Raw genomic sequence first — 24,647 nt, 5'->3', positions numbered from 1 at the left:
AAGCATTGCCTTATCTCCATTGTCTACCATTCACAGTCCCATATGGAGTCATGCACCTGCACTTCTGCAAAATACACCGTGGGTCCCAACCATTCACTGTATTAATCCTATCGTGGTTTGACTTCCCAAGCTGCAACACCTCGTCCTTATCCAAATTGAAAGCCATTTACCAACCTTTGGGTCAATTATGATCGGATATTTAAATAACATTCTTCTCTGTCTTCGATGCCACCTTTTTAGGTTTCATGCACAAACTTACTAGTTATGCATTCTATGCCATAACCACGCACACTGCCGCGGAGCATGGGAGCTCTCGCAGACAGTCTGCTGAAAGAGGGCGACAATATCGCAGTAAGAATGTTCTCATTCTAACCAAATACGGTTTCTTTGTAATTGTATTTGCGGTAACTCCCTTCATTTTGTTTCAGACTTATGAAATCTTAACGGCCGCACAGCGACGTCAACGCCCCCTGCTTAACTTAGTTCTCATTGAGGGAAAAGAAAGCTGAGGGTTTTAGACAGGCGCTGTTTAAATAACAGTATTAATTTAGTTAAAAACACAAAATGCTGGCAGAACTCGGCAGGCCAGACGGCATCTATGGGAGGAGGTAGTGATGACGTTTCATCAGGAGTGAAGGTCTCGCTGGTCTCCTGATGAAGGGTTTCGGCCCAAAACGTCGTCACTCCCATCGATGCCGTCTGCCCTGCTGAGTTCTGCCAGCATTTTGTGTTTTTATTTATTTCCAGCATCTGCAGATTCACTCGTGTTGTATTAATTTAGTTCTAAGCTTCTGCTTTAAATCAGTGATGGAAATAATTTTCTAGTTAGTTTCAGAGGTTTTAGGTAGTGGCTTGTTGGCCTGACATTTGTTATTTTCTTTTGATCTATAGAGTGTTTGTTGAAATTCAGAGAACTGTTCATTCATCTCTGTTTTTTTTTTCCATCTGAAAGAATGTCACCAAAACGTTACCATCTAAATAGATCCAGAGGAAAGACACAGGTGTAATTAGCCTTGAATTTCGTTGTTCAGGAGGTGGAGAAATTAAAACCAGTGAGAAGGGATTGACAAAGATATCTCTCACAGAGCAAGGACTACTCACAGAGTAGCAAGCATAGTCCAAACTCAAAAGCAACACAGTCAGCAATTGAAACGATGTTTCAGCAACGCACAGCAAATATCAGAATCAATATCAGTCACACAGACACTATTCTATAGCTCTCCACACAGTAGTCCCAGTTCCAGCACCAGCACCTCCTACATCGTCAGCTATTGCTGTATCATCGGCCTCAATCTCTAATTCCCGATTCCTTTGGTTGCTTCTGCACCTGAACCGAGCGTTCCTCTGATGTTTAGCTAGTCCGGTGACCCTGACGGCTGCAGAAAATTTATTGCTTTGTGAGATGACTTTCCAAGCTCAATTAAGTCGGTTCAGTAATGATGCCCATAAACTGGCTTAACTGGTGAATCTTTCAGTCGAAACCTCCCCCCCCCCCACCCCTACCCCTTCTCATCCTGTTCAAAGACCTACAGCAACAAGGTTCCTCTGCAGCCCACTGATTCTGGCAATTTGCAGTCGACTTTAAAAAGTGTTTGTTCTCCCAGTACGGGATCTAATAGCTGTTCAACGACTCCTGCACCTCAGCCAAGGGAGATGGTCAGCAAGAGACCATGTAGCAAAGTTTTGCACACTTGCCGTTGAGACTGGTGAAACGACAACTGTCTCACCACCGCTTTCAAGCGAATGTTAAGCACAGGGGTTCGATGCAAAATCGCAGAGCATGTCGAACAGGACAGCTGATCAATCTGTCCATTTGAATAGAGAACTGGGTAACTGAATGATGCAGGGAGAAATGCCTTCAGCCTTCTACTCATCAGGCCATCTACTATCTTCACTCCTCTCTTATTAAACAGTACACTGTCCACACTCATGCAGGGCCTGCACCTACCCCAGTAGGAAGAAGATTGGAGCAGTACAGGTTGCTGCCTCTACTGTCGCCCTCCAAAATATTTCTACGCATCATGACCCAAGCGCCCAGTAAAAGAGGAGACCCGTTAAAGCCATAGTATGTTTAGGAGGCACTTTTACAACACAGAGAGGTAGTTATCGGGAAAGTTATGCACAGGAAGCTGGTGAAAACTAATATGATAGTGAAGTGTAACAGGCATTTACAGAAGCACATGGAAAAGGGAGAAACACTCAGTAAAAATACTCCGTGCAGGCCGATGTGCAATTTGAATTAGTATGATGGTCGGCACATATATAGTTGGCTGAATGTCCAGCGCATGTACTATACCTTTCAATTCCTATGTTGACTGACCTGTATTCATTTGGGTTGATTGAGCCAGTAGAGTGATGGATACAGTATGTCGGCGTATGAAATATTGTGATTTTTCATATTTCTGTTGCTACTGGTCATCAACTGTGCCCGTCAAAGTCTTGACATTTAATTTAAAAATATTCCCACACAGCAATTTAGAGGCAATTTACATTATAAGATTTTCTAATCATTTCCCCAGGCAAAATCAATGTGCATAAACAAGAGTAAGTCTTCAGATGCTGAAAATGCCGGGTGTTTGTTGCTTATTATCAACTTACAGCTAGAAATATAAATTTCACCCTCCTCTCACATCCATGGCATTCACAATCAGACAGGAGCACTTCTGGCCCCATTATTTTGTTCCACAGCTGCTTCGTATCAACAATTAAAGTAGTGGTCACGTGGTAACTTTTACGATCAGATCTGATAGCTATCGGTAGAACAGGATTTCTTGGTAACGCATTCAGCGGTATCAGACGAAATTTTATTTTCATCCACTGAAGAATTTGTAGATGCATGCCAACCTTAAATAGATAAGGGATAGATGTTTGTGCTAAATTGAAGGGGAATCCAGAATCAGTCACTGTAGCTGAATGCACATCTGGCAATCGAAAGATTCAGACCGAACTGGCGAGGGCATCATATCACCCAGAGAGGTCTCAGGTAGGGTGATTTTCTCCGATGGAGAAAGCCTCACAGCAACTTCCATTGAAATCCCAACAACATCTTGTTTGTCGCAGTGAATTCACATCTTGTTTTTCCAAACCTTAGTCATGAGGTTTGTCTTTCTTCAGCTCCACACATGACCCTTTCAGAGTAGAAATTGATGTTATGAGTCTAATCTTGACTATTTCCAAGTCAGTTCATATATCTGAATGGTTGGAGTTCAAATTATACACATGGGTCTCCATGCATGGTCCAACTGAGGACCTAAATTGAATCTTCTCAAATAAAGTAGAAGAGAATGATCAGAAAGAGCAGAATACCACACCTTCCCCAACCAACCCAAAAAAAAATGCTCGGCAAGCAGAGACGTACACCCTGTGGGGAGAGATTGAAAATTAACTTTGTGCTGACGGATTTAAGGCACAAATTGCAATAGATATCTAAAGAAGGGGAACGACACACACTCAAAATGCTGGAAGAAATCAGCAGGGCAGGCAGCATTTATGGAGAAGATGATTCGGGCTGAGATTCTTCATCCAAAATGAAAAGGAAGGCAGCTTTTCTTCATTCGCAAGAAGCAGATTTTCCCTGTGTTCAACTATTTTATACCACGGCCCATTCCCATTGTTGCACATCGGTTTATGGCCTCCTCTAGTGAAAGGATGAACTCACACTAAGGTTGGAGGAGCAACACCTTATATTTCATCTTAGCAGCTTCCAACCTGACTCTAGTGCCCCTCTTCTTTCCCTTTCTTTTCCCTCTATGTACAACTCTCCTATCAGGTTCCTTCTTAAGCCCTTTTGTATTTTCCATCTATCTCATCCAGGCTTCTCATCACTACTCTTCCCTAACCACCTATTCTCCCAACCCCCCCCCCCCCCCCACCTATCATCTGTCTAGTTTGTACGCCTTCCTCTCCACCACCATATTATTTTGGCTTCTTCCCCCTTTATTTCTAGTCCTGATGTAAGATCTCGGGGTAAAATATCGGAAATTTATTCCTTTCTATAGACGCTGCCTGACTGCCGAATATATTGTGCTTGTGACAAAGGGAGAAGACTTGGGGATTCCCTTGGACTATTGTGTCACTAAATTGTCGTTTTAATAAAGAAATGAGTCTTTACAGTCACTTGTATAACTCCTCTGTCAGACAAATTGTGTGAAACAATGGAGCAACGTTATTCTACAGGAGCATGAAGCTCCTTGTTAAACATAGTTTTGTGTTTCAAACTGAATACTGGCTATAGAAATGAGCGGCTGGCTGCGGCACGGTTCAATGCAGGGTGGCTGGATTCAGCACAAACAGTTATTAGAAGTACGCTACAAACAGACAATAGATACCGCAAACGTTTTACTGTATTCTCCTGACATCAATGACAAATCAAAAGGAACACACCGAGACCCGAGATTCAGACAGTGGAATTATCATTTATCCTTCATTAAAAATCTTGTCAGCAGAAAAAAAAGTTTCAGTAGATTATGAACTTCAAGTCCACAGGGAGGGAAAAACACTGCAATTAAATCACTAAACTGCCCATATTCCAAATTGTCGAACAAAAGCGGGAGAACGTGAAGTGAAGAAGTGGGCTATGAGTGGGGTGAAGAAGACATTGGGGATGTTATTATCCTTCAGTAGAAGCTGTTCTGTTTCAGAAATTTTAAAGGTGCCTAATTATCAGTCTTCCAGTGTTGGGCAACAATATTGTATAACAGCATATACACATCAATGCATTAAAGCTACTGATCTGTAGGATATGTTTCATTTAAATTTCACATCGACAGAATTTTGTCATTTTTTGCTGACAAAAAATCAGCGAATAGCGGAGGCACAACGGGGATGAGACTGGAGCGCAAAAATAAGATGGACTGTCCGGCACTCGGACTCACACACTCCAAGTTCAGACTACTTTTCACATACGGTGTACAGGATTAAAAACTGTTTAAAAACTATCCCAAACATTAAAAATGATCCATGTAACTACAATTTCAGTCCTGACTAGATCGTTTTCACTTCCCCTAAATCTATCCAATCCAATCACACATTTTATGCCCCGGATCAGATTCGCAAACAATGTTCAATCGGAGAAGCAGCTAGTTATTGTTACTTCCAGTACTCCTTGCATTGATTGTTATTCTTGGCTAATAGATAGACACAACCAGTCTGATTATTTTAACCACGTTTTAACTGCACTTGCTGAGATTGGGGATCCATGAACATATTCTTCTTTCAAAAGTCGCAAAGTTTGAGGAAATCTGTTATATGACCAAAGATTTACAAATTCCTGCAGATGTAAGAGAAAGAGCATTCTGACTCGTATGGAGCCTACAATAAACAGGACCACCAGAAGACGTCGAGGAATACAAATTTAGCCAGTTGTATCACGGTACAATCAAATCCACAGATGCCTCAATCAAGATGGTCACATTCATTATTAATGGCCTTCACAATCAGGACACGTCCTCTTGTCATTATTATAATCTAGCAGGAGTTACAGGAAACTGAAGAACTATACCTAATGATTCAGTAACAGGTTCTTGCCCTCTACCATCAGATGTCTGAACGGTTATGAAAACATGACAAATTTCAGAGTTTTATATACAGTATTGGCATGCTTAAATAATAAATGGACCTTTGAACATTTGAAACTTTGAATTTTACCTCATTAGTATATTACTGAAGAAATTAATTTTGTAACTTATAGACTTCTATGTCTTGTACTGACTTCTGGCTGAAAACAGAAATAAGAATCACATCATATGTCACTGATAATAAAAGAAAACAATGTTTCTAGTTAATTGCAATTTTTTTTTGCATTGTCGCTTGTCCCAAAATGCATTATGTCAGTTTTCTTTTCATTAAGCTTAGTTGCCAGTTTCCTGTTCAATTGGTCAGGGATGCATTCTCCCTCCAGTCGAAACGTAGCCACTTTCCTGTAAAGCTCAATTTCAAGCCGAAAGGGTTCAATGAGGAAGCTGAATTAGCTCCAATTACTGGATAGTTTAAAGCCTGGCGACCGTTTCCAAGTGGTAAGCAAAAGGTGAAAAATACATTTATAATTGTAGTAATGATCTAAATTCATTATAGCTGGAGTGGAAAAAGCAACACATGTGGAATTTCAAAAAGAAGTCTCATCAGTAAAGGAAATGAATGAGTGACTGAAATACTTTTTTTTGAAATATCACCGTTCTTCGGATAGACTAAAATATGTCCATATACAACATGACATCTGTATATCATATTCAATATCGACAAAGTTGGTCATTGATCTCTTGGTACCAACTGCTATATTGAAGGCAGATTCAGTGAAGATTTCTCACACAGCCAATACCGAAAGACATTACATGGCAAATCATTCCATTCTCCAGTCACAAATATCTCCACACAGTCCTCGGTGTAACCTTCATTATTTGGTTCCCCTTCAGCCCAGTTTCTAAATAAAAGAGCAAGGAAAGTAGTATTATTAATGGGACACCTAATTCCATCTCGTATTTAGTTCCATATTCATGCTCTAGGCTATGGTGCAGCAAGAAGACCTGCATATGCTGCCTACCTTTCACCCAGCTTCTGAATTTGGAGGTGAAAATACTCTAAATATGACAATTTTATGCTGAAGTGTTCCCATAAAATTGTTTGGTTGGAGTTTTGGACTTTATTTCAGTGAAAGGAAATTAGCCATATTGATATTCCAGTACAGATGGTTATTGCAGTATTAACATGATACAATTGCTACTTGCATCATTAGTTCATACCTGAGTGTAATGCAGATCTTGCTCCATGAAGGCAGAGTCTGCTTCTGTTTCACAGAAGCTGTGACTGGTACTGATCATCTGGTCAGCAGAGGCCACCAAATTTTTGCCCATGCAATGACAGATCTGAAGCATTTATTTTCATCATTACCTTAGGAATATAGACTCAGTCTCTTAGACTTTCCTGTTCCCCCCCCCCCCCCGTTGCTCTGATGTATTTGTTAATTTCACATACAAAGGATTGACCCAGCATCTGACATTTGCTGCTTCCGGTTGGAGATGGCAATGACTGCTGTAATCATAACTTTAGCACAGACATCCTTGTTAGAAATTGCACAGGATCAAAATCTGTTTAGCAAACACATTATTAATCATTAGTTACAAATGGATGTGTTGGGCACTGCATAAGCTAATACATTGGTTTTGAAGCTATTTCTTTCTGTCCATCTTTCATTCTTCTAAATTCTGAGAACAATATTCACTCTCGCCTCATTCAGCAAACGCGCTACTCTGGATCAGGTCTTTTGAGCCCTCATTGTCTGATTCTGTGGTAAATATATTCATATTGTGTTTATTAGGACAAAACTGTTCACAATACTCCAGCGAATGTAAAATAAAATACTGTCTGCTTTATTCAAACACCCTCAGAATAAAAACAAGCGTGCCCTTTCCTTTCTTAATAATACACATGCATTTGGCTTTCAGTGACCTGTGCATATATTCACATCAGTCACTTATAATACTAACATTTCCCAGTTTATATTTCAGTAAATATTTGAACATCAAACCCCTCCAAACCACTGCATCCATCTTCAGGACTGACTCTCCCTCCTGCATCAAAGCAGCATATGCCTTGACTAAGTGACTTGATAATTGATTTGTCAACTTCGACTCCTGACTGCACATTACCACTGGCTGCTACTTCACCAGCAATCTTCATTTTTTGAGCTGAAGAGTGGGTCGGGCAACTGACCTCAACAACTGTTATCTTGCTGCGAAACCAGCACACCTGTAATAGAGTCATAGAGTACTACAAAAAGAGGCCCTTCACGTATCATGCAGATCCATGCAGATCCATCTACCTGTACTGGTAAAATAGACCTATATACCCATCACATCCAGATACCTATTCAAACTTCCCTTAAAGATTTAAACTTTGCTCGCATACACCACCTGCTCTAGAAGTTCTTTCCACCCTCTCATGATGCTCTGTTTGAAGAAGTTGCCTCATTTTCCGCTTAAGTATATCAACCTTCACCTGAAATGACCACTAGTTGTTGTCTATGACCACTAGTTGAAAATAACCATTAATTGTTGTCCCACTGAACATCAGTAGAAAAACCCTGCTTGTACTTACCTATCTATATGCCTCATAGTTTTATATACCTGTATAACATCTCCCCTCAGTCTTTTACGTTCCATGGAATGAAGTCCTAGCCTATTCAGCTTTCCTCATCAATCAGGTCCCCCTGTCCTGGAAACATTATTGTAAACATTCTCTGTACTTTTTCAAACTTACTTACATCTTTCCTACAGGTAGGTAACCAAGATTGCACTCAATACTCCAAATCAGACCTCACCAATGTCTTATACAACTTCAACATTCCATCTGCTGCATTCAATACATTGATTTATGAAGACCAATGTGACAAAAGCTTTCATTCCAACCCTATCTGCCTGTAACACCAGTTTCAATAAATTACGGACCTGTATTGACAGATGACTTTGTTCTACAACCCTCCTCAGTGCCCGAACGTTCACTGTGCAGGGCCTACCCTGGCTGGTCCTACTGAAGCACAATACTTCCTCTCAGCTGCATTAACTCAATATCGCATTTTTCAGCCCATTTTTCAGCAGATTCAGATTCTGCTGCAAGCTCTGATAGTCTTCCTTGATGTCCACTACACCCCCAATCTTGCTTTCATCTGCAAACGTGCTGACACATTTAACCACATTATCATCCAGATCGTTAATGTAGAAAACAAACAACAATGGACCCTGCACTGGTACCTGCGGCATTCTATGAGTCACAGACCTTCAGTCAAAAATGCAATCGGTTCCTACTATTCTCCCACAAAGCCAATGTCCAATCCATGGCTAAAGTTTAAAAATAGCAGCCCTTCACGGCAGTTTTCAAACAGAACTACATCCATTCAGTGAACAGGCTTCATTAGAAAGACAGAAAGTGGGCCAGCGTTAGAGTGCTTGGCTTATCAGGTTTCCGTGAAGTAAGTTAGTGCCAAGCTTCCTCTTTATTTTTGATTCATCGTCGGTTATGTCACAGTCAGTGCAAGGCAATGTTTGCTCCTGCGTGTGAGATGTAGGAATTTTCGGAGATGTCCATACTCCCAGATAACCACTTCTGCACCAGGCTCCTCGAGCTACAGCTCCTCACAGAACCTTAAGGTACTGGAGCTACAGCTCGATAATCTTCTGCTCATACTGGAGAATGAATAAATTATAGATGTGATCTATAAGGATGTAGTCACCCCTAGGCTGCAGGAGGCAGGTAACCGGTTGAATATCAGATGAAGGAAAGGAATTGAGCAGCAACTGTATAGTACCCTTGTGGCCATTCTTCTGAATATTTAGTGTGCCATTTTGTATATTCTTGAGGGCGACGACCTATCAGGGGAGCCATGGCTACCAGATTTTGTGGCGCTGAATCTGGTGCTGTGGCTCGGAAGAGGACATGAAAAAGACTGCAGTAGTAATGGGAGATTCCATTATTAGAGGAATAGAGACAAGATTCTGTGGACGTGATAGAGACACCCGCATAGTAGATTGCCTCACAGGTGCTCAGCTCAGTGATGTCCCTGATCGGATCTATGGCATCATAAAGCACTGTCTGGAGACCCTGCACTGTAATTTAGAATCTAATACACTGCACTGTATTACCTCCCGAGGTGCTGAGGACTGCATCCATGTTATCCCGGACACTTTCACTGGGGAGGTAATATACCATCAGGGAATCTCGTTCTTGTCCACACTACCTCTTTTCTGTTCACCTAACTAACGAATCCCTTACCACCACAGTTCCCCGTCCATTCAGTTCCAGACCCCTGACCACTGTGACTTTCCTCTGCTCGGCCATCCTCCTCATCAGTCTCCAAAGAGTTATTGAGGGGGATGACACCAGCTGTACTCTGCATTGGCTATTTCCAACCCTTTCTCCTTCTAGCCCATTGCCTGGTTGCCTGTGTCATTCAGCTTGATGGAAACTACCTCTCATTCTGTCCTGTCCATCATCCCCACAGCCTCCCAAATGATCCAGAGTTCATCCACAAACAGCGCCATCTCCTTAATATGGAGTGCTAGAAACTGAAGCCGGATGCATTTCACGCTGCTGTAATCATCAGGGAGCCTTTCCCACATCCTGCACCGGAGCATTCAACCACCTTTCCTGGTATCCCCATTGTTCTAACTGAGCAAATATAAAGAAAGAAAAACAATAAACAAACATGAGGAAAATTCTACAAACATATTTTCGCTTTTTCTCACTAAAGCCTCATCTCGTTGAAGTCTCAAAGAACTAAAGTCTTGAAATCCCCACTCTAACACTGGCCACTGTAACAATCGCTGGTCCGCTTTCCCAGCTTTATTTTATTTTGTTCTTGCCGATCAATCCTGATCCTGAATGGCCGCTGCTCAAAAACAGAAAACTGTCGCTAATCGATACATTTTGTACTCAACCGGCGAACCTGAGTGAGCTAAGTTCTCACAGTTCGAATCTCCAAATCACCACTGCTGAAAAAAGGAGCCTCAACCTCGGTTAACAGAATCCTCAGTTATATTCAAAGCTTTTTATGAGGCGAATTAGCTTCTATGATTCTCATGTCAGGACTTAATCTTGTTCTACCCACATGACCCTCCCTATCTTTCCTACCTCTTACATTCAAAGTTTTCATGCTAAAGCGGCTCACAACAACAACGTAGGTCGATGGTACAGATTATTCCAACTACGGCAACGTTCACTGCCTGATACTGAGGCTCGTTTTCTGTGTGAAACTGTTTCATATTCGACAATGCTGTTTCCAACTGCTGTTTTTTTTTTTGCCTTATGCCTCCAATGTCAGTAGGTCAATAGTCTTGTTGTCCTTCTGCAACTGATTCTGTGATAGATACACAACTTTCTGCAAATTTCAAGCATTAAAGCCGTGTTCATACCATATAGCCACCATTGATTCTTTCGGACCCTGCGTACAGTCGATGTCCAATACAAGTCAACACTCGCTGGATTACACCAGCAATGCAACCTTTACAATATTCTCAGGGGCAACACATCCACGCTTCCCTCTGGGTAGCTCCAAATCTTTGTTCTAGCCTTCAATCTTTTTTTAACTACCAAATGGATAAGTTTTCTGCACATTCACGTCTGGAAGAAGGGAGACATAATCTGAGAGCATATAAAATACAGAAACGGAATGGCAGTCTGTATAAATCGTCAACTGAGACTATTGCTTTAAATTTCAACGGTGAGGACAATGACATCATATCCATAGGTATGAGCTTCACAAGGCCAAAAACTTCAAATTAAAACTCCAATGCTATTCACTAAGCTACGTCTGAAGTTTAAGCTCAAAATCCATCCAGGTGCTGCTAAACTCTGGAAGAAAAAGGAATTACAGATGCTGCAATCTGATGGGAAATCAAAATGCTGCAAAACTCAGGATTTCAGGATGCATCTATGAAGCAAAATGAATTGTCAACAATCAGGGTCCAGGCCCTGTATCTGGAATGATAGTGGAGGGAGGAGCGAGACCTTTAAAGAGTAGGGGTTGTGAGGTGAGACATGGATCTGTAAACGACAAGTAGACCTCGTGGGATAATGGGCAAAAAGAACCAGGTGGATGAGGGAGAGTTGTGAACTTTGGAGTGATTGAAACTTGGGATGATCTCAAGCAAATAATGGATCAAGCTGCAAGAGAGGAGAATGAACTGCTGAACATAAGCACAGAGGTTGTATAGTATATAAGTGAGAGCGTTTGGACTAAAAGTGCTCAAATGTGATAAGTAAGTATGACGTTAAAAAGTCCCATTAAGAGAGTCAAGTGGAAGGCATCTTGGGAAAGGAATCCAAAGGGTTCCTTTGTGGTTTGTAGGTGGGTAGAATAAGAAGGTGGGTGATGTAAAGGAGGGAAGACGGGCTAGAGAAGATATGGAAAAGAGACCAAATATGGGAGAACACCTGGTGAATCGCCAGCAGCATAAAAGTTTACTACAGGGGGCAACGACTAACTGAAATTAGAAAATCTAGTTATCATATCATTATGTTGTAAATAACTCCCGGAACATGAAGTACTGAGCTATTTTATTTTCCGTTTATCATTCAACGCCAGAGAGGTGGGACAAACTGGAAAGAAACTCACGTTAAAGAGGAAGAATAATCCGTTCCGTCCACCCAGATCCAATCACCCTCAGACTCAGCATCACTGAGGCCAATCCAGCAACGATTTTGAAGGGTCCTTCTCAAAAAGTCCTGCCATGGAAACGGACATACCTCATTGTATGTAGTACCAATAATTAATTTAACAGTATTGACCAACTCCGTAGTTGATATACTAATAAACATGGCCCAATGAAAGTGCGTGAGAATGACACTGGATCGTCTTTTATAAATATATATATATAGAATATATATTCTCCATGGGTGCGTAGCTGGCAGCTTCAGCAGCTCAAAATTTCAGCGGCAATGACATGAGCAGAAGGCATCATTTACCTAGCCTTTCGTAGCAGTGCTGAGACACCACATTTGCCTTAAACGGACTTCATCAGGTCACTTGTCTTACATCTCAAACCCTTCCACCAGTTTGCTTTGGCATCTGATAACCTCTACTTTTTTCTCAGCACTGTGCAAGAGTTTGTCCTGAAACTTTAACTGAATTTTCTTTTTCACACAAGCTGTTTGGCTGGCTGTCCTTTGAGTTCCTCTATTGTAAATTCAGGAAGTTCTAGGAAGTTGTATTCGAAGTCATTGCTTGGAGCAATTAGGGGCATTTTTGAAGGCTTTTGTGTTGGCTACATCTGCTGGTTTTCTCCCTACAGTTTAACCAGGAATGTAGAAATTAGAGATGTTTTTTTGAAGCCGTATCAATGAATGAATGTTTCTGTGTAACCGGTAAGCAGTTGATTAAGAGATCTGCTTTATGCACTGGTGTCGAATGTATTATATGTCTTGGAGCTGCTATATAATAAAGACTATTCTATCACAAACCTGTTTTGTGTTTTTGTATGATGGCTTAGAAGAACAAGTCGTTGAGGCATTCAGACAGACACATTACATCCATGATACAAATATGGCTTGTGCACGATTTTCTAGTTGGAGATGACTCCCAGGATGTTGATTGTTGAAGGGATATTCATTGATAGTAAGGTCATTTGTTTTCATAAGTTGGCCACTTATCACACATGCCGGATGATTGCTGCATGCAGATCCGAATTGAATTATTTGCCAAGGGCTTAAAAAAGCTTTTGATTTTTTCCAAAATCGATGGTAAACATCACCACTCCTGATCTCAGCTTGGAAGAAGGTTAATGAGGAAATACCTGAAGGTGGTACAGTGCTAGTCTCTACCTTTTGGAATTCTGCCACAATGACCTGATGCTGAGATGACTAATTTCCCGCAAAATCAAACTTTGCCATAAGGCTCCGTACACATAGGGACTTTGTCCAGCACACGGGATGGCGGCAAATCCACCAAATATTGCCTTGATATTACGAAAGCCTCTTTCACATCAAATTACGAAATTTTAGGGTTTGATTAGTGATGGTTGCAACACACTGATGAAACCCAAAATAACTAATAGCGAACTCTTTATTGATTAGTAAGTGTTGCTTAAGAACATTGCTTTGGACTTTTCGTGTACTTGATGACTACAAATAAATCAGTTAGCTGGGAGTTGATGGCAATATTTTCTATATTATTGTGCGTGATTTACATCGAGCAATTTCCAAGTTTGTACAGTAGGTGGCAGTGCAGCACATTTCTTGGAATAACTTTGACTCGGGCACAACCAGGTCAGGAGCTCAAATGCTTGGCACAGTCGTGACATGCTAGAAATGCCCAACATCTTCAATCACTTCGCGCAATGCAAGGACTAGTAATTGTCAGAATTGAAAGAGTGTTCCTGCGAAACTAATCACAGATGTAACTCCGCGCGGGAAAGGAGCTTAAGGAAAGTAGGTAAAATTGATACAGGTTGGAGCGCTGATCATTTCCAGTGCTTCGGGGGAGAAAGTTTTGAGAAGACGGCACAGGAAGAGGGCCACCATGGGCTCCATGGACTTCAGTTCCAGAATAATTCAATGATTCCAACAGTGGGACCAAATTATAGCTCTGCTGCCTGGTTGCTGTTTATTGGTCCGCTCTCCTTACAAATAAATCTCATTATTTAGCCATGCTACTTCTGCACCTGGGCCTCCGAAGTTCACAATGACCAGAAAACACTTTGTACATCCTTAGGCTGGAGAAAGCGAGGTGGAGCCATTCCCTCACAGAGCCAGAGACACGGGTTCGGGCACGATCTTGAACTTCCAACTGTCTGTGTAGAATTTGTCAATATACCTTGTTACCTCAGATGTTCCTTAAGTACTACAATTTGATAAAGATATGCAAATTGGTAGTTTAGTTCCATTTAAATTGTCCTTTGGTCTGTCGGAACATCTCAGCAAATTGACGTTAATGTTGGATTAACAAAGGGGTTTGTTTAGACAATGGGCAATCGTTTGAGACTGGAAGGGTAAATTTATCAACGGCTAGTCAGAAGCAGGCACTGGAATCTACACAGGTCCAAAACATAAGGACTGAATAGCCTGGGGCAATGAATTGCTGCAACACATTGTCGATAAAAAGAAAATCCATCAGTTGTGGGAGTTAAGCAATTCTTCTCTTGGAAGATCTCACCGTGAATGGTAAGGATAGATCAGAAGGAATCTTACCCAGAAAAAAATCCATAGTCACATGAAGAACATATAAAAACATGCCCCTTATTCTTGAAGTGGATATTGAAGGTGAGTCGGACTTTCAGAAAGCACATTGGCTGCGGTGTTCCCCTTTTTTGGTATACCTAGTGAAAGATTATAATCCCATCGAGGTTAAAATAGTGCGTGTCTGCTCCCAGCCACTTTTCTGACTGAGCATGCTGACTTACCACACCGTTTAATGTCAAGGGAAACTGAGGGAAGAACCTGGCTTGGAATACCAATGAACTGGATTTTTCAGAGGTTATAACATGAAATGAATAGTAACACGTTCAAATAAAAATGTAGAAATAAACTGAAATAGAGCTGTCATTGGTCTTAAACAAAGATGTATCCAAAACATGGCTAACAGCAGCCCAGCACTGAGTTATGAATGGCTTCTCTCTGCTTCTGTGTCGCAGCGCCATCACTAGGCAGGAGCAATCTGAATCCACTAGTCAGCTTGACCGTTCAAAAAGATCTCCCACCTGCTCTTCTGCATTGTTAATGACAACAAGATGGGCATCGACCGATGCACAGTGTCTCTGGGCCTCCGTCCAGCTTCGTGCACTTGAAGAAAATTGATAACAGCTTTCCCTGAACCGAATCCATTCTGTGGGACATCGCCAAAGATCTGTGAAGAAATTGAAGTGCTGTAAATGTGAGAGGCAGTGTCCTGTTTTGAATGGACATACTTCGGGGATACTTGGATGCAGAGTGTAAAGGGTAAATCCCTGAATGTATGACGCCTCAAAAAGGAGGCATCCATCATTAAGGACCCCCATCACCCAGGACATATCCTCTACTCCTTGTTATCATCGAGGAGGAAGAAGAGCATGATGACACACCCTCAGTGTTTCAGGAATAGTCTTGTGCTCTCGGCTTGTACTTCTGAACAGACAGTGAATGCACGAACACTTCAACAGCAATACTCACTCATTTAATATATTTATATATATGAGATTTTTGCTGTAATTAATATTTTTATTAACATGTATTGCAGCATAGTTCTGCCGTAGAAAAAATAAATTTCATGACATGTGCCAGTCTTGAATAACGGGTGTCATTGGACTTGGATGCTGTTGTATCAGTGTCTGGGTAGTGTTGCTGCTCCAGCGGAGTGGCTTGGGCAAAGGAGTTTGAAACGCAAGTGATTTTTTTTAAATGGGCATTGGAGGTGCTGGTTGTCGGAAAGTGTCGAAACAGGATGGATGAAGCATGAGCGTCGTTAAGAAAGGCGAATACAGTCGAACAGGAGACTTTGGAGCAAACGAAGGTTAAAGTATGGTCTTTGCGGTGTACGTAGGGGTTGTTAAAGCAATTTTCTCAAACAATGCCGCTCTGCACTGGAGCAAGATTGATGTAGTTTCATGATGTAAAACTGGACATGTATCTCTAGCTAATAATTATTAACTTACCGCTATTCAGTTGCAAAATATCGTCCCGAAGTTCAACAACGGAGCTGTCGGGTTTCCTGAAGTTTACTGCAATTGAATGGAGACAACACATCAGATCCTAGTGTTTTTGGTCCCATCTAGCTCCAGTCTATGTCTTAAAACATGATGACAATCGTCATCAATATCATTGAAAATAAAGTAAAAGGTGAAAACGTGCGTTGCGCACAGTTACGTCTGGTGTTGAATCAGTCAGCGAGAAAGACAGTCAGGCTCATTACACAGTTTTGTTCTCAATGAAATTGAGGCATAACCAATATTTGGCCAGATACCGGTTTCCCTGGCAACACACACAAAATGATGAGGGAACTCGGCAGGTCAGGCAGCATCTCTGGAAAGCAGTAAACAGTCGATGTTTGGGGCTCAGACCCTTCATCAACACTGCAAAAAAAGATATGAAGTCACATAAAAAAGTAGGGGGAAAGGGAGAAATGTATACAAGGTAGCAGGTGATAGGTGAAACTAGGAGAGGGAAAAGGGTCAGGTAAAACATTGGGAAGTTGATTGGTGAAAGAGATAAAAGGCAGCAGGAGGGGCAAGCTGATAGGAGAGTGTAGATGACCATGGGAAAACGAAAGGAGGAGGGGCACCAGAGCGGGTGATGGGCGGGTAAGGGAAAGGATGAGAGAGGGAAAAAAGAATGGGGAATGGTGAAGGGAGATGCAATTACCTGAAGTTTGAGAAATCAATGTTCATGCCATCAGTTATATTCCAGAAGGAATAAAAGGTGTTGTTCCTCCAACCTGTGTGTGGCTTCATCAGGGCAGTAGAGGATGCTATGGATTGACATGTCACAGTGGAAACTGGAAGTAGATTTAAAATGGGTGGCCATCGGGAAATCCCACTTTTTCTGCTAGACAGAGCATTGGTTCTTGGGAAAACGGTCTCCCAATCTACATCAAGCTCTACTGAAGTACATGAGATCACAGCGGGAGCATCGGATAGAGTAGATGACTTCAACAGATTCACAACTGAAGAGTAGTCACACCTAAGAGTACTATTTCGTGCCCTGAATGGTAGTGGGGGAGAAGGGGTAGAGGCAGGAGTGGCACTTGATCTGCTTGTAAGAATAAATACCAGGAGGGAGATATGTGGGGAGGGTCGAGTGGACAATGGAGCCAGGTAGGGAGCGATCCTAGCAGACAGTGGAAAGTGGGGGGTGGATGGAGGCTGTCCTTGGTGGTGGGGTAACGTAGGAGATTTTGGAAGATACGGAGAATTATGTGCTAGATGCAGAGGTTAATGTGGTGTTAGGTGAGGACACAGGGAAACCTCTCCCTGGTTGAAGGTGGGAGGATGGGTTGAGACGAATGTTGGAGAATTGGAAGCGATACGACAAATATGACGGATGAAAGAAAGCCCTATTCTTTGAAGAAGGATGTCATCTCATTAGTTCATTGATGAAATGCCCCATCCCAAGAGAAGATTCGGCAGAGACAGGAGAAGTTACAAGTGACAGTGTAAGAAGAGGTATAGTTCAGGTTATTGTGAGAATCAGTGGGTTTATAAAAGATATCAGTGGATAGACTTTCTCCAGGGATAGAGACAGAGAGATTGAGAAAGGGGGAGGAGATAACATAAATGTCCCAAATAAATTTCAGGGCAGAGTGGAAGTTGGAGGCAGAGTTGATGAATTCAATGAGCTTATTGTGGCTTCAGGATGCAGGACTAATGCAGTAGTCAATGTAAAGTAGGGACATGTTCCCAATATGCACATCAGAGCTTGAAAGAGCCTCAGGAGATTTCCTTTCATGACAATGAAACTCAGAATAAACTAACAGAAACAGTGTAAAATACATTCATACACAATGCTATTCAGCTGGCCAGTCATGAACAATGACAGGCAAAGATATTGCTCAAGTTGAAATTGAAATTCATTGTCATTCACTACACTCATGTATACTGCTGAAGGAATCATCATTCTTCCTGGGCCAAGATGCAAAATATAGGACATACGGTCCAGTTACTCATAGTAACAAAATAGCATAAGCTGAAGTCCCTGAGGGATATCACCTGAAGATTAACAAGTTAATATAAAGTGTGAGTTGCATAGTTATGTGACATAGTACTGGCAATATTATATAACAAGCTGTAGTATAAATATAGGTAATAACAGCAATAAAAGGTAAAAAAACTTGGGTCTGTGAATGGGAGTGCATGGGGGCTGGGGGAGATGGCTCAGCATTTAGATGGGATAAACATATGTGTTGTTTGGCAGACACAGACTGAAGAAACAAGCTGTTACCCTATCTGACAATTCTGTACCTTATGCTGTGGTACTGAAAGCAGGTCAGAACAATTATGGAATGGATGGAATGTGTATTTTGATAATGCTAGAGACACGGAGTATGAAGTGCATCTCATACATGTCTTGAACGTGAGGCAAGAGGTCCTGATGATGTTTTCAGCAGCTCTCACTATACAACGCAAGGTATTGCTGTCTGAAGCATTACAATTCATATACCATGTGGTGGTGAAGTTGGGCAGGACTTTGTCAAATTGTGATCTTGCAGAATGTGGTGAGAATGGGGCGAGGGGAGCCTCATTTGTCTCTGACTCTTCAAGGGGTGAAGCCACTAGTGTGCATGCCTAGCTGAAGAAGAGATGTTGATGGAACAGGAGAGGTTGTCAGTAATGTGCATTCAGAAGTGATCCTGACCCTCTCAACATCGAAGCCTTTCATGTGCAATATGACCCTAGCATCAGGAGCAATTTCTCTTAAGAGAGCTAAAGAGAAAAATGTGGTTCTTGATCTTGGGTCATGGATCTACACATAGTATACACATATTCCTAGGTATTTCCAATAATTTGCACAGCTGCAACAAAAAAAACTCCAGATGATTGATTTAAACCCAGTTTTAACCAGCACCTTTCTGCTGTTCTCCATGGTTCAGTGTTGGGACTGCTTCTTTTCATGTTATATGTCAATTATTTGCATAATAGAGTTGGTGGCTTTGTGGCTAATTTTCAGGCAATGCAATGATAGGTGGAGGTGCAGGTAGGGCCTAAGACTTAGACAGATTGGGAGATTTGGAAAGTGTATATGCAATATATGGTAGGAAATATATATAGTAATGCACTTTGGTAGAAGGAATATAAGTGTGGACTATTTTAGAAACAGGAAGAAAACTGAGAAACATCAAATGAGCAAAAGTCTTGGGAGTCCTTGTGCAGGATTCCCTAAAGGATGATTTGCTGTCTGAGTCAGTTGTAAAGACGGCAAATGCAATGTTAATATTTTTATGTTGAGAATAGTGGAATAGAGCTGAACAGATGAAAAAGGCATTGATAATACCTGGTTTAGAGTAATGGGAGCTGTTTTGGGCCCTTTATCCAAGAAAAGAGGTGCTGACATTGGAGAGGGCCCAGAGATGATTCACAAAATGATTATAGAAATAAAAGGGTTAACATAAAAGAAGCACATGATGGCTCAGGGCCAGTACTTGTTGGAATTTAGATCTCAATGAAACCTGTCGAGTATTGAAGGACTAGAATCTATCAACTTCTACTTTTATGTGGAAAGGGTGTTTCCTGTAGCGGGTGAATCTAGAACCAGAAGACACAACCGCAGAGCAGAGGGTAGATTTAGAGCAGTGATAAAGAGGAATTACTTTACCCAGTGGGTGGTAAATTTGTGCAAGATGTTACCAAGGCTAGCTATGGAAGTCAAGCCACTGAGTATTTTAAAGCCATTGATGGATTTTTGATTAACCGGCACCATCAGAGGTTATCGCATCAAGGCAGAAGAACGAGTTTGAAAAGGGAATGGCAGAGCACACTCTATGGATTAAAAAGCCTAATTCTGCTCCAAAGTCTTATGGTCTTTTGTCAGAGAGCAGCGGTACCGCTAATGCTGTACCATTGTTCAAAAACAAGTATACATGCCAGTGATTCTCACAGCAATAGTGGGAAAATTATTGGAAGCTATTCAATGGGGAAGGATATATAAGGATGCATAAAAAGAGCCTGGCTAAAGTGTGCCAATGTGATATCTTGTATGGTGTGCCATGAATAGCCAATACTACAGAGCTGTTTGAAGTACTTACCAGGATCATTGATGAAACATGGCAGTGGCTAATTCTAGATAGATTTTTGCAAGTTCAGGAGTTCATTGGCATAAAGGCTGAAACCGACGATTGGATACAACATTGGCTTAAAATTAGAAGCCAGTGTTCTTCCTATAGGCCTGTGATTAATCATGTGCAGAAGGGATGAGTTGGGTCAGTTGTGCTTTATAACCATATAACCATATATCAATTACTGCACGGAAACAGGCCATCTTGGCCCCTCTAGTCCATGCCAAACGCTTATTCTCACCGTCCCACCTACCTGCACTCAGCCCATAACACTCCATTCCTTTCTTGTCCGTACACCTATCCAATTTTTTTAAGTGACAAAATTGAACCTGCCTCTACCACTTCTACTGGAAGCTCGTTCCACACAGCTACCATTCTCTGAGTAAAGAAGTTCCCCCTCGTGTTACCCCCAAACTTTTGCCACTTAACTCTCATGTCCTCTTGTTTGAATCTCCCCTACTCTCAATGAAAAAAAGCCTATCCAATTCAATGCTATCTATCCCCCTCATAATTTTAAATACTTCTATCAAGTTCCCCTTCAACCTTCTACGCTCCATAGAATAAAGACCTAACTTTTTCAACCTTTCTCTGTAACTTAGGTGCTGAAACCCAGGCAACACTCTAGTAAATCTCCTCTGTACTCTATTTTGTTGACATCTTCCTATAATGCGGTGACCTGAACTGTATACAATATTCCAAATATGGCCTCACAAATGCCTTGTACAATTTTAACATTACATCCCAGTTCCTATACTCAATGTTCTAATTTATAAAAGCCAGCATACCAAAAGCTTTCTTCACCACCCTATCCACATGAGATTCCACCTTCAGGGAACTATGCACTATTATTCCTAGATCACTCTGTTCTACTGCATTCTTCAATGCCCTACCATTTACCATGTATGTCCTATTTTGATTAGTCCTACCAAATTGTAGCACCTCACACTTATCAGCATTAAACTCCGTCAGCCATCGTTCAGCCCACTCTTCTAACTGGCCTAAGTCTCTCTGCAAGCTTTGAAAACCTACTTCATTATCAACAATGCCATCTATCTTAGTATCATCTGCATACTTACTAATCCAATTTACCACCACATCATCCAGATCATTAATGTATGTGACAAACAACATTGGACCCAGTGCAGATCCCTGAGGCACACCACTAGCCAACGGCCTCCAACCTGACAAACAGTTATCCACCACTACACTCTGGCATCTCCCATCCAGCCACTGTTGAATCCATTTTACTACTTCAATGTTAATGCCTAATGATTAAACCTTCCTAACTAACCTTCCGTGTGGAACCTTGTCAAAGGCCTTACTGAAGTCCATACAGACAACATCCACTGCTTTACCCTCATCAACCTTCCTAGTAACCTCTTCAAAAAATTCAATAAGTTTTGTCAAACATGACCTTCCACACACAAATCCATGTTGAGTGTTCCTAATCAGACCCTGTCTATCCAGATAATTATATATAGCATCTCTGAGAATACTTTTCATTAACTTACAAACCCCCAACATCCAACTTACAGGCCGATAATTGCTAGGTTCATTCTCAGAAAACTTTTTAAACAATGGAACCACATGAGCAATACACCAATCCTCTGATTCCATCCCCGTTTCTAATGACATTTGAAATATTTCTGTCAGAGCCCCTGCTATTTCTACACCAACTTCCCTCTAGAACCTAGGGAATATCCAGACAGGATCCAGATGTTTATCCACTTTTATATTCTTTAAAAGTGCCAGTACATCCTCTTCTTTAATCATCAAAGTTTCCAAAACTACCCAACTTGTTTCCCTTACCTTACATTCCCTTACCTTACTTTACCATTTATCTAATTGATTTGGATGATAATGTAATAAAAATTAATCAATAAATCATCAGACGACATGAGGAATGAGGATGCTAGGAGAGTCTGTCAATGTTTTTAGGCTCATAAGTAGCTGGGGAAATAAACCTTAATGAACACAGGTGTGGGGTAACTTTGGGAGGACAAATTAATGTATCTGTCATGATTGAATAGATCAGATTATTCAACTGTAGAGGAGGAGAGATTTAGGGATGACTAATGTGGGACATATCAAGTTGTAACGGTATAGATATAGTCAAGATATAGATAATATAGTCATGAATAGATAATTGAAACCAAAATCAGTTGCTTTGAAATAATTGCTAAGTGGGAGTGAAGAGAAATGAAATAAAGATGGGTGTTTGAAACGTGGACATCGCTGCTTGAAGGAATGGAAAAGACAATGTGCATGTGTGACCATTTCATCGATCAGATAAGTATGAGATAAACTGGGATAAAGATTAGAAGAGTTTTGCGACAAGCATAGACATGATGAGTCCAGTGCCCAATTATCCTGAGTAAACTATGTCAGTGTGGGCAACAATCACTTTCTCCATGCCCCTCTCTCAAGTGTGCACTACAGAAAAATGTGAATCTCCACTCACACATCGACATTATGCAAATTTTGGATTTGGTCCATCAGCAAAGTGGCATCTCCCAGCCAAGATCTCGACTAGATCTTAACCTCCCCACTGCAACAGAACTGCACACTAACTCCATGTGTACCAGTAACCCCGAGTCACTCTCCACCAAAAGCGTTAAACTTTCAAATCTCACAAACCATCGGTCTACTGTGTTTAATGCAGTCTGTATCTCAATCAGCTACTAAACCAACTGCCAGCTCTAAAACTAGATGATCCCACTCACGTTTCCTTCATCAGATGATGACCATGTCCCACAAAAGCAATGGGGGGGGGGGCGTGTGTGTACGTGTGTGTGTGTGTGTGTGTGTGTGTGTGTGTGTGTGTGTGTGTGCGCGTGTGTGTGTGTGTGTGTGTGTGTAGATACTGGGTCTGATAGTGGATGGCACAACTTCACAACGCTGGTGAGTATCAGCAGGTTCACACGTGTAATAGGAGTGGCACTGAATTATGGGTAACATTGTCACACAAAGAGATTGAGTAACATCTGGAATAAGGCTGGGGCAGGACAGCAGCTATGTTGATAGGATGAGTGAATGGATTTCAGTGAGGTGAAATATTGTCGTGACACTGACACTTCCAAATTATCTCTCTTTTATTCCATTATCCACAGAAGGAGCCAGTGTCCTTCAGCCAAGAAATCAGTTTGAGCCGAAAATGAAGGTGAGACTGTGGAGGACAAAGACAGAATATGAATCATCTGTCTGTACAGCAATTCAACATATTGTATTTTACACTCACCATTACTCTTCCACTGAGAAAGCTCATTCTTGAGACCAGTCAGTGACATCTGTGTGTCTGAAATGGTAAATAAAAGTTCACCCGCACTTAGTAACATAGTCATAGAGGGAAATTGGTCTGCTATCCCAAAGCATTTTTTCAGTCTTTATTAGGTGGATGACGCTTGTAATAACAGGCGTATTGCTAGTGAGACATATTCCATGAGTTAGAAAATTAGTGTTTGCCTAGAAAACTTTATTCACTGCATCATATGCAAAATATTAATAATTGAAAGGGATGGCAGATAATTTAAAGGCTATTGCTTGGATTTACAAATATTATCTTTGAAGGTTGGAAAGGCTGCTTTATGCAATGAAAGGAAAATTAAGTAGATATTTTCATGAGGAAATATTGAGGGTTAGCACACCAGGAGGAGTGGAGTAGGACAAACAAAGATTAAGAGAAATAAGTAATTTGAGGGGCTTTCAGGCAGCATGATGAAACCCTGGTTGTCCATGGTGCAGTCTGGTGCTGAAACTACATCCTAAACTGATAAAAAAAAAGCCATAAACGCTCAACTTATTTTAACACCCCTCTGGCACATGTTTCAAGAGGCATGGCATGATATTGCTGATTTAGTTTTGGAATGTTGGAAATTTTTCGATCGTCATTGATAGAATGGGCCTGTGCCTCTTTTTGTATTGCAATATTCAACAGTAGTGCAACTTAGTATCACTGGGATAAGCTAAAATATCCTTCTCCATCCTGCTAATAGGATTGCTGTGGCTCTTTCTTAAGGCACTGCTATACTTCAAGGATGATTTGAGGAATGCTCATTCCATACGTTTTGTCTGGTTCTTCAACAGTTAGAAAACATCCTTCACTCTAATGCTATAGCTCAGCATGCGGTATCCATTTATACAGAAAGAGTGAATGATCACTTCAGATGTTTCAGAATAAAGATGTAGAATCTCTACCGATGCAAAGAAAATTCTGACCCAATGTAGGTGATTTAAAGCAGAAATTGAAACTCAGAAGCTGTCATTAAAAGCGCTTTTCTAACAACTTCAAGCTTTGATTATGAGGATTTATCATTCCAGAGGAATAGAAACAAAGTAACATAGAAAACCTACAGAACATTACAAGAGAAATGAGAGTGGATATAGGACCACCAGAAAATGAGGCAGGAGAAATAATAATGTGGAA

The 24,647-nt window shown here is 41.2% G+C and overlaps 1 protein-coding gene across 1 annotated transcript in view; it reads right to left on the bottom strand.

The window, feature by feature from the left end:
• Nucleotides 1-4,384: 4,384 nt before the first annotated feature.
• LOC132405865 (C-type lectin domain family 10 member A-like) overlaps nt 4,385-24,647 on the bottom strand; it is a 60,072-nt gene continuing 39,809 nt past the window's right edge. Inside the window, exons 8-12 of the mRNA XM_059990856.1 lie at nt 23,463-23,519; nt 16,113-16,178; nt 15,183-15,328; nt 12,104-12,213; nt 4,385-6,418 (exon numbers count right to left, since the gene is read on the bottom strand). Coding sequence (XP_059846839.1) covers nt 6,271-6,418; nt 12,104-12,213; nt 15,183-15,328; nt 16,113-16,178; nt 23,463-23,519 — 527 coding nt within the window. The 3' untranslated portion in view covers nt 4,385-6,270. The remainder of the gene's footprint in view (nt 6,419-12,103; nt 12,214-15,182; nt 15,329-16,112; nt 16,179-23,462; nt 23,520-24,647) is intronic.

Source organism: Hypanus sabinus, chromosome 16 (assembly GCF_030144855.1).
Source record: "Hypanus sabinus isolate sHypSab1 chromosome 16, sHypSab1.hap1, whole genome shotgun sequence".
Taxonomy (NCBI): domain Eukaryota; kingdom Metazoa; phylum Chordata; class Chondrichthyes; order Myliobatiformes; family Dasyatidae; genus Hypanus; species Hypanus sabinus.
The sequence above is the reverse complement of the archived record's forward strand: the minus strand, read 5'-3'. Positions and strand labels throughout refer to the sequence as shown.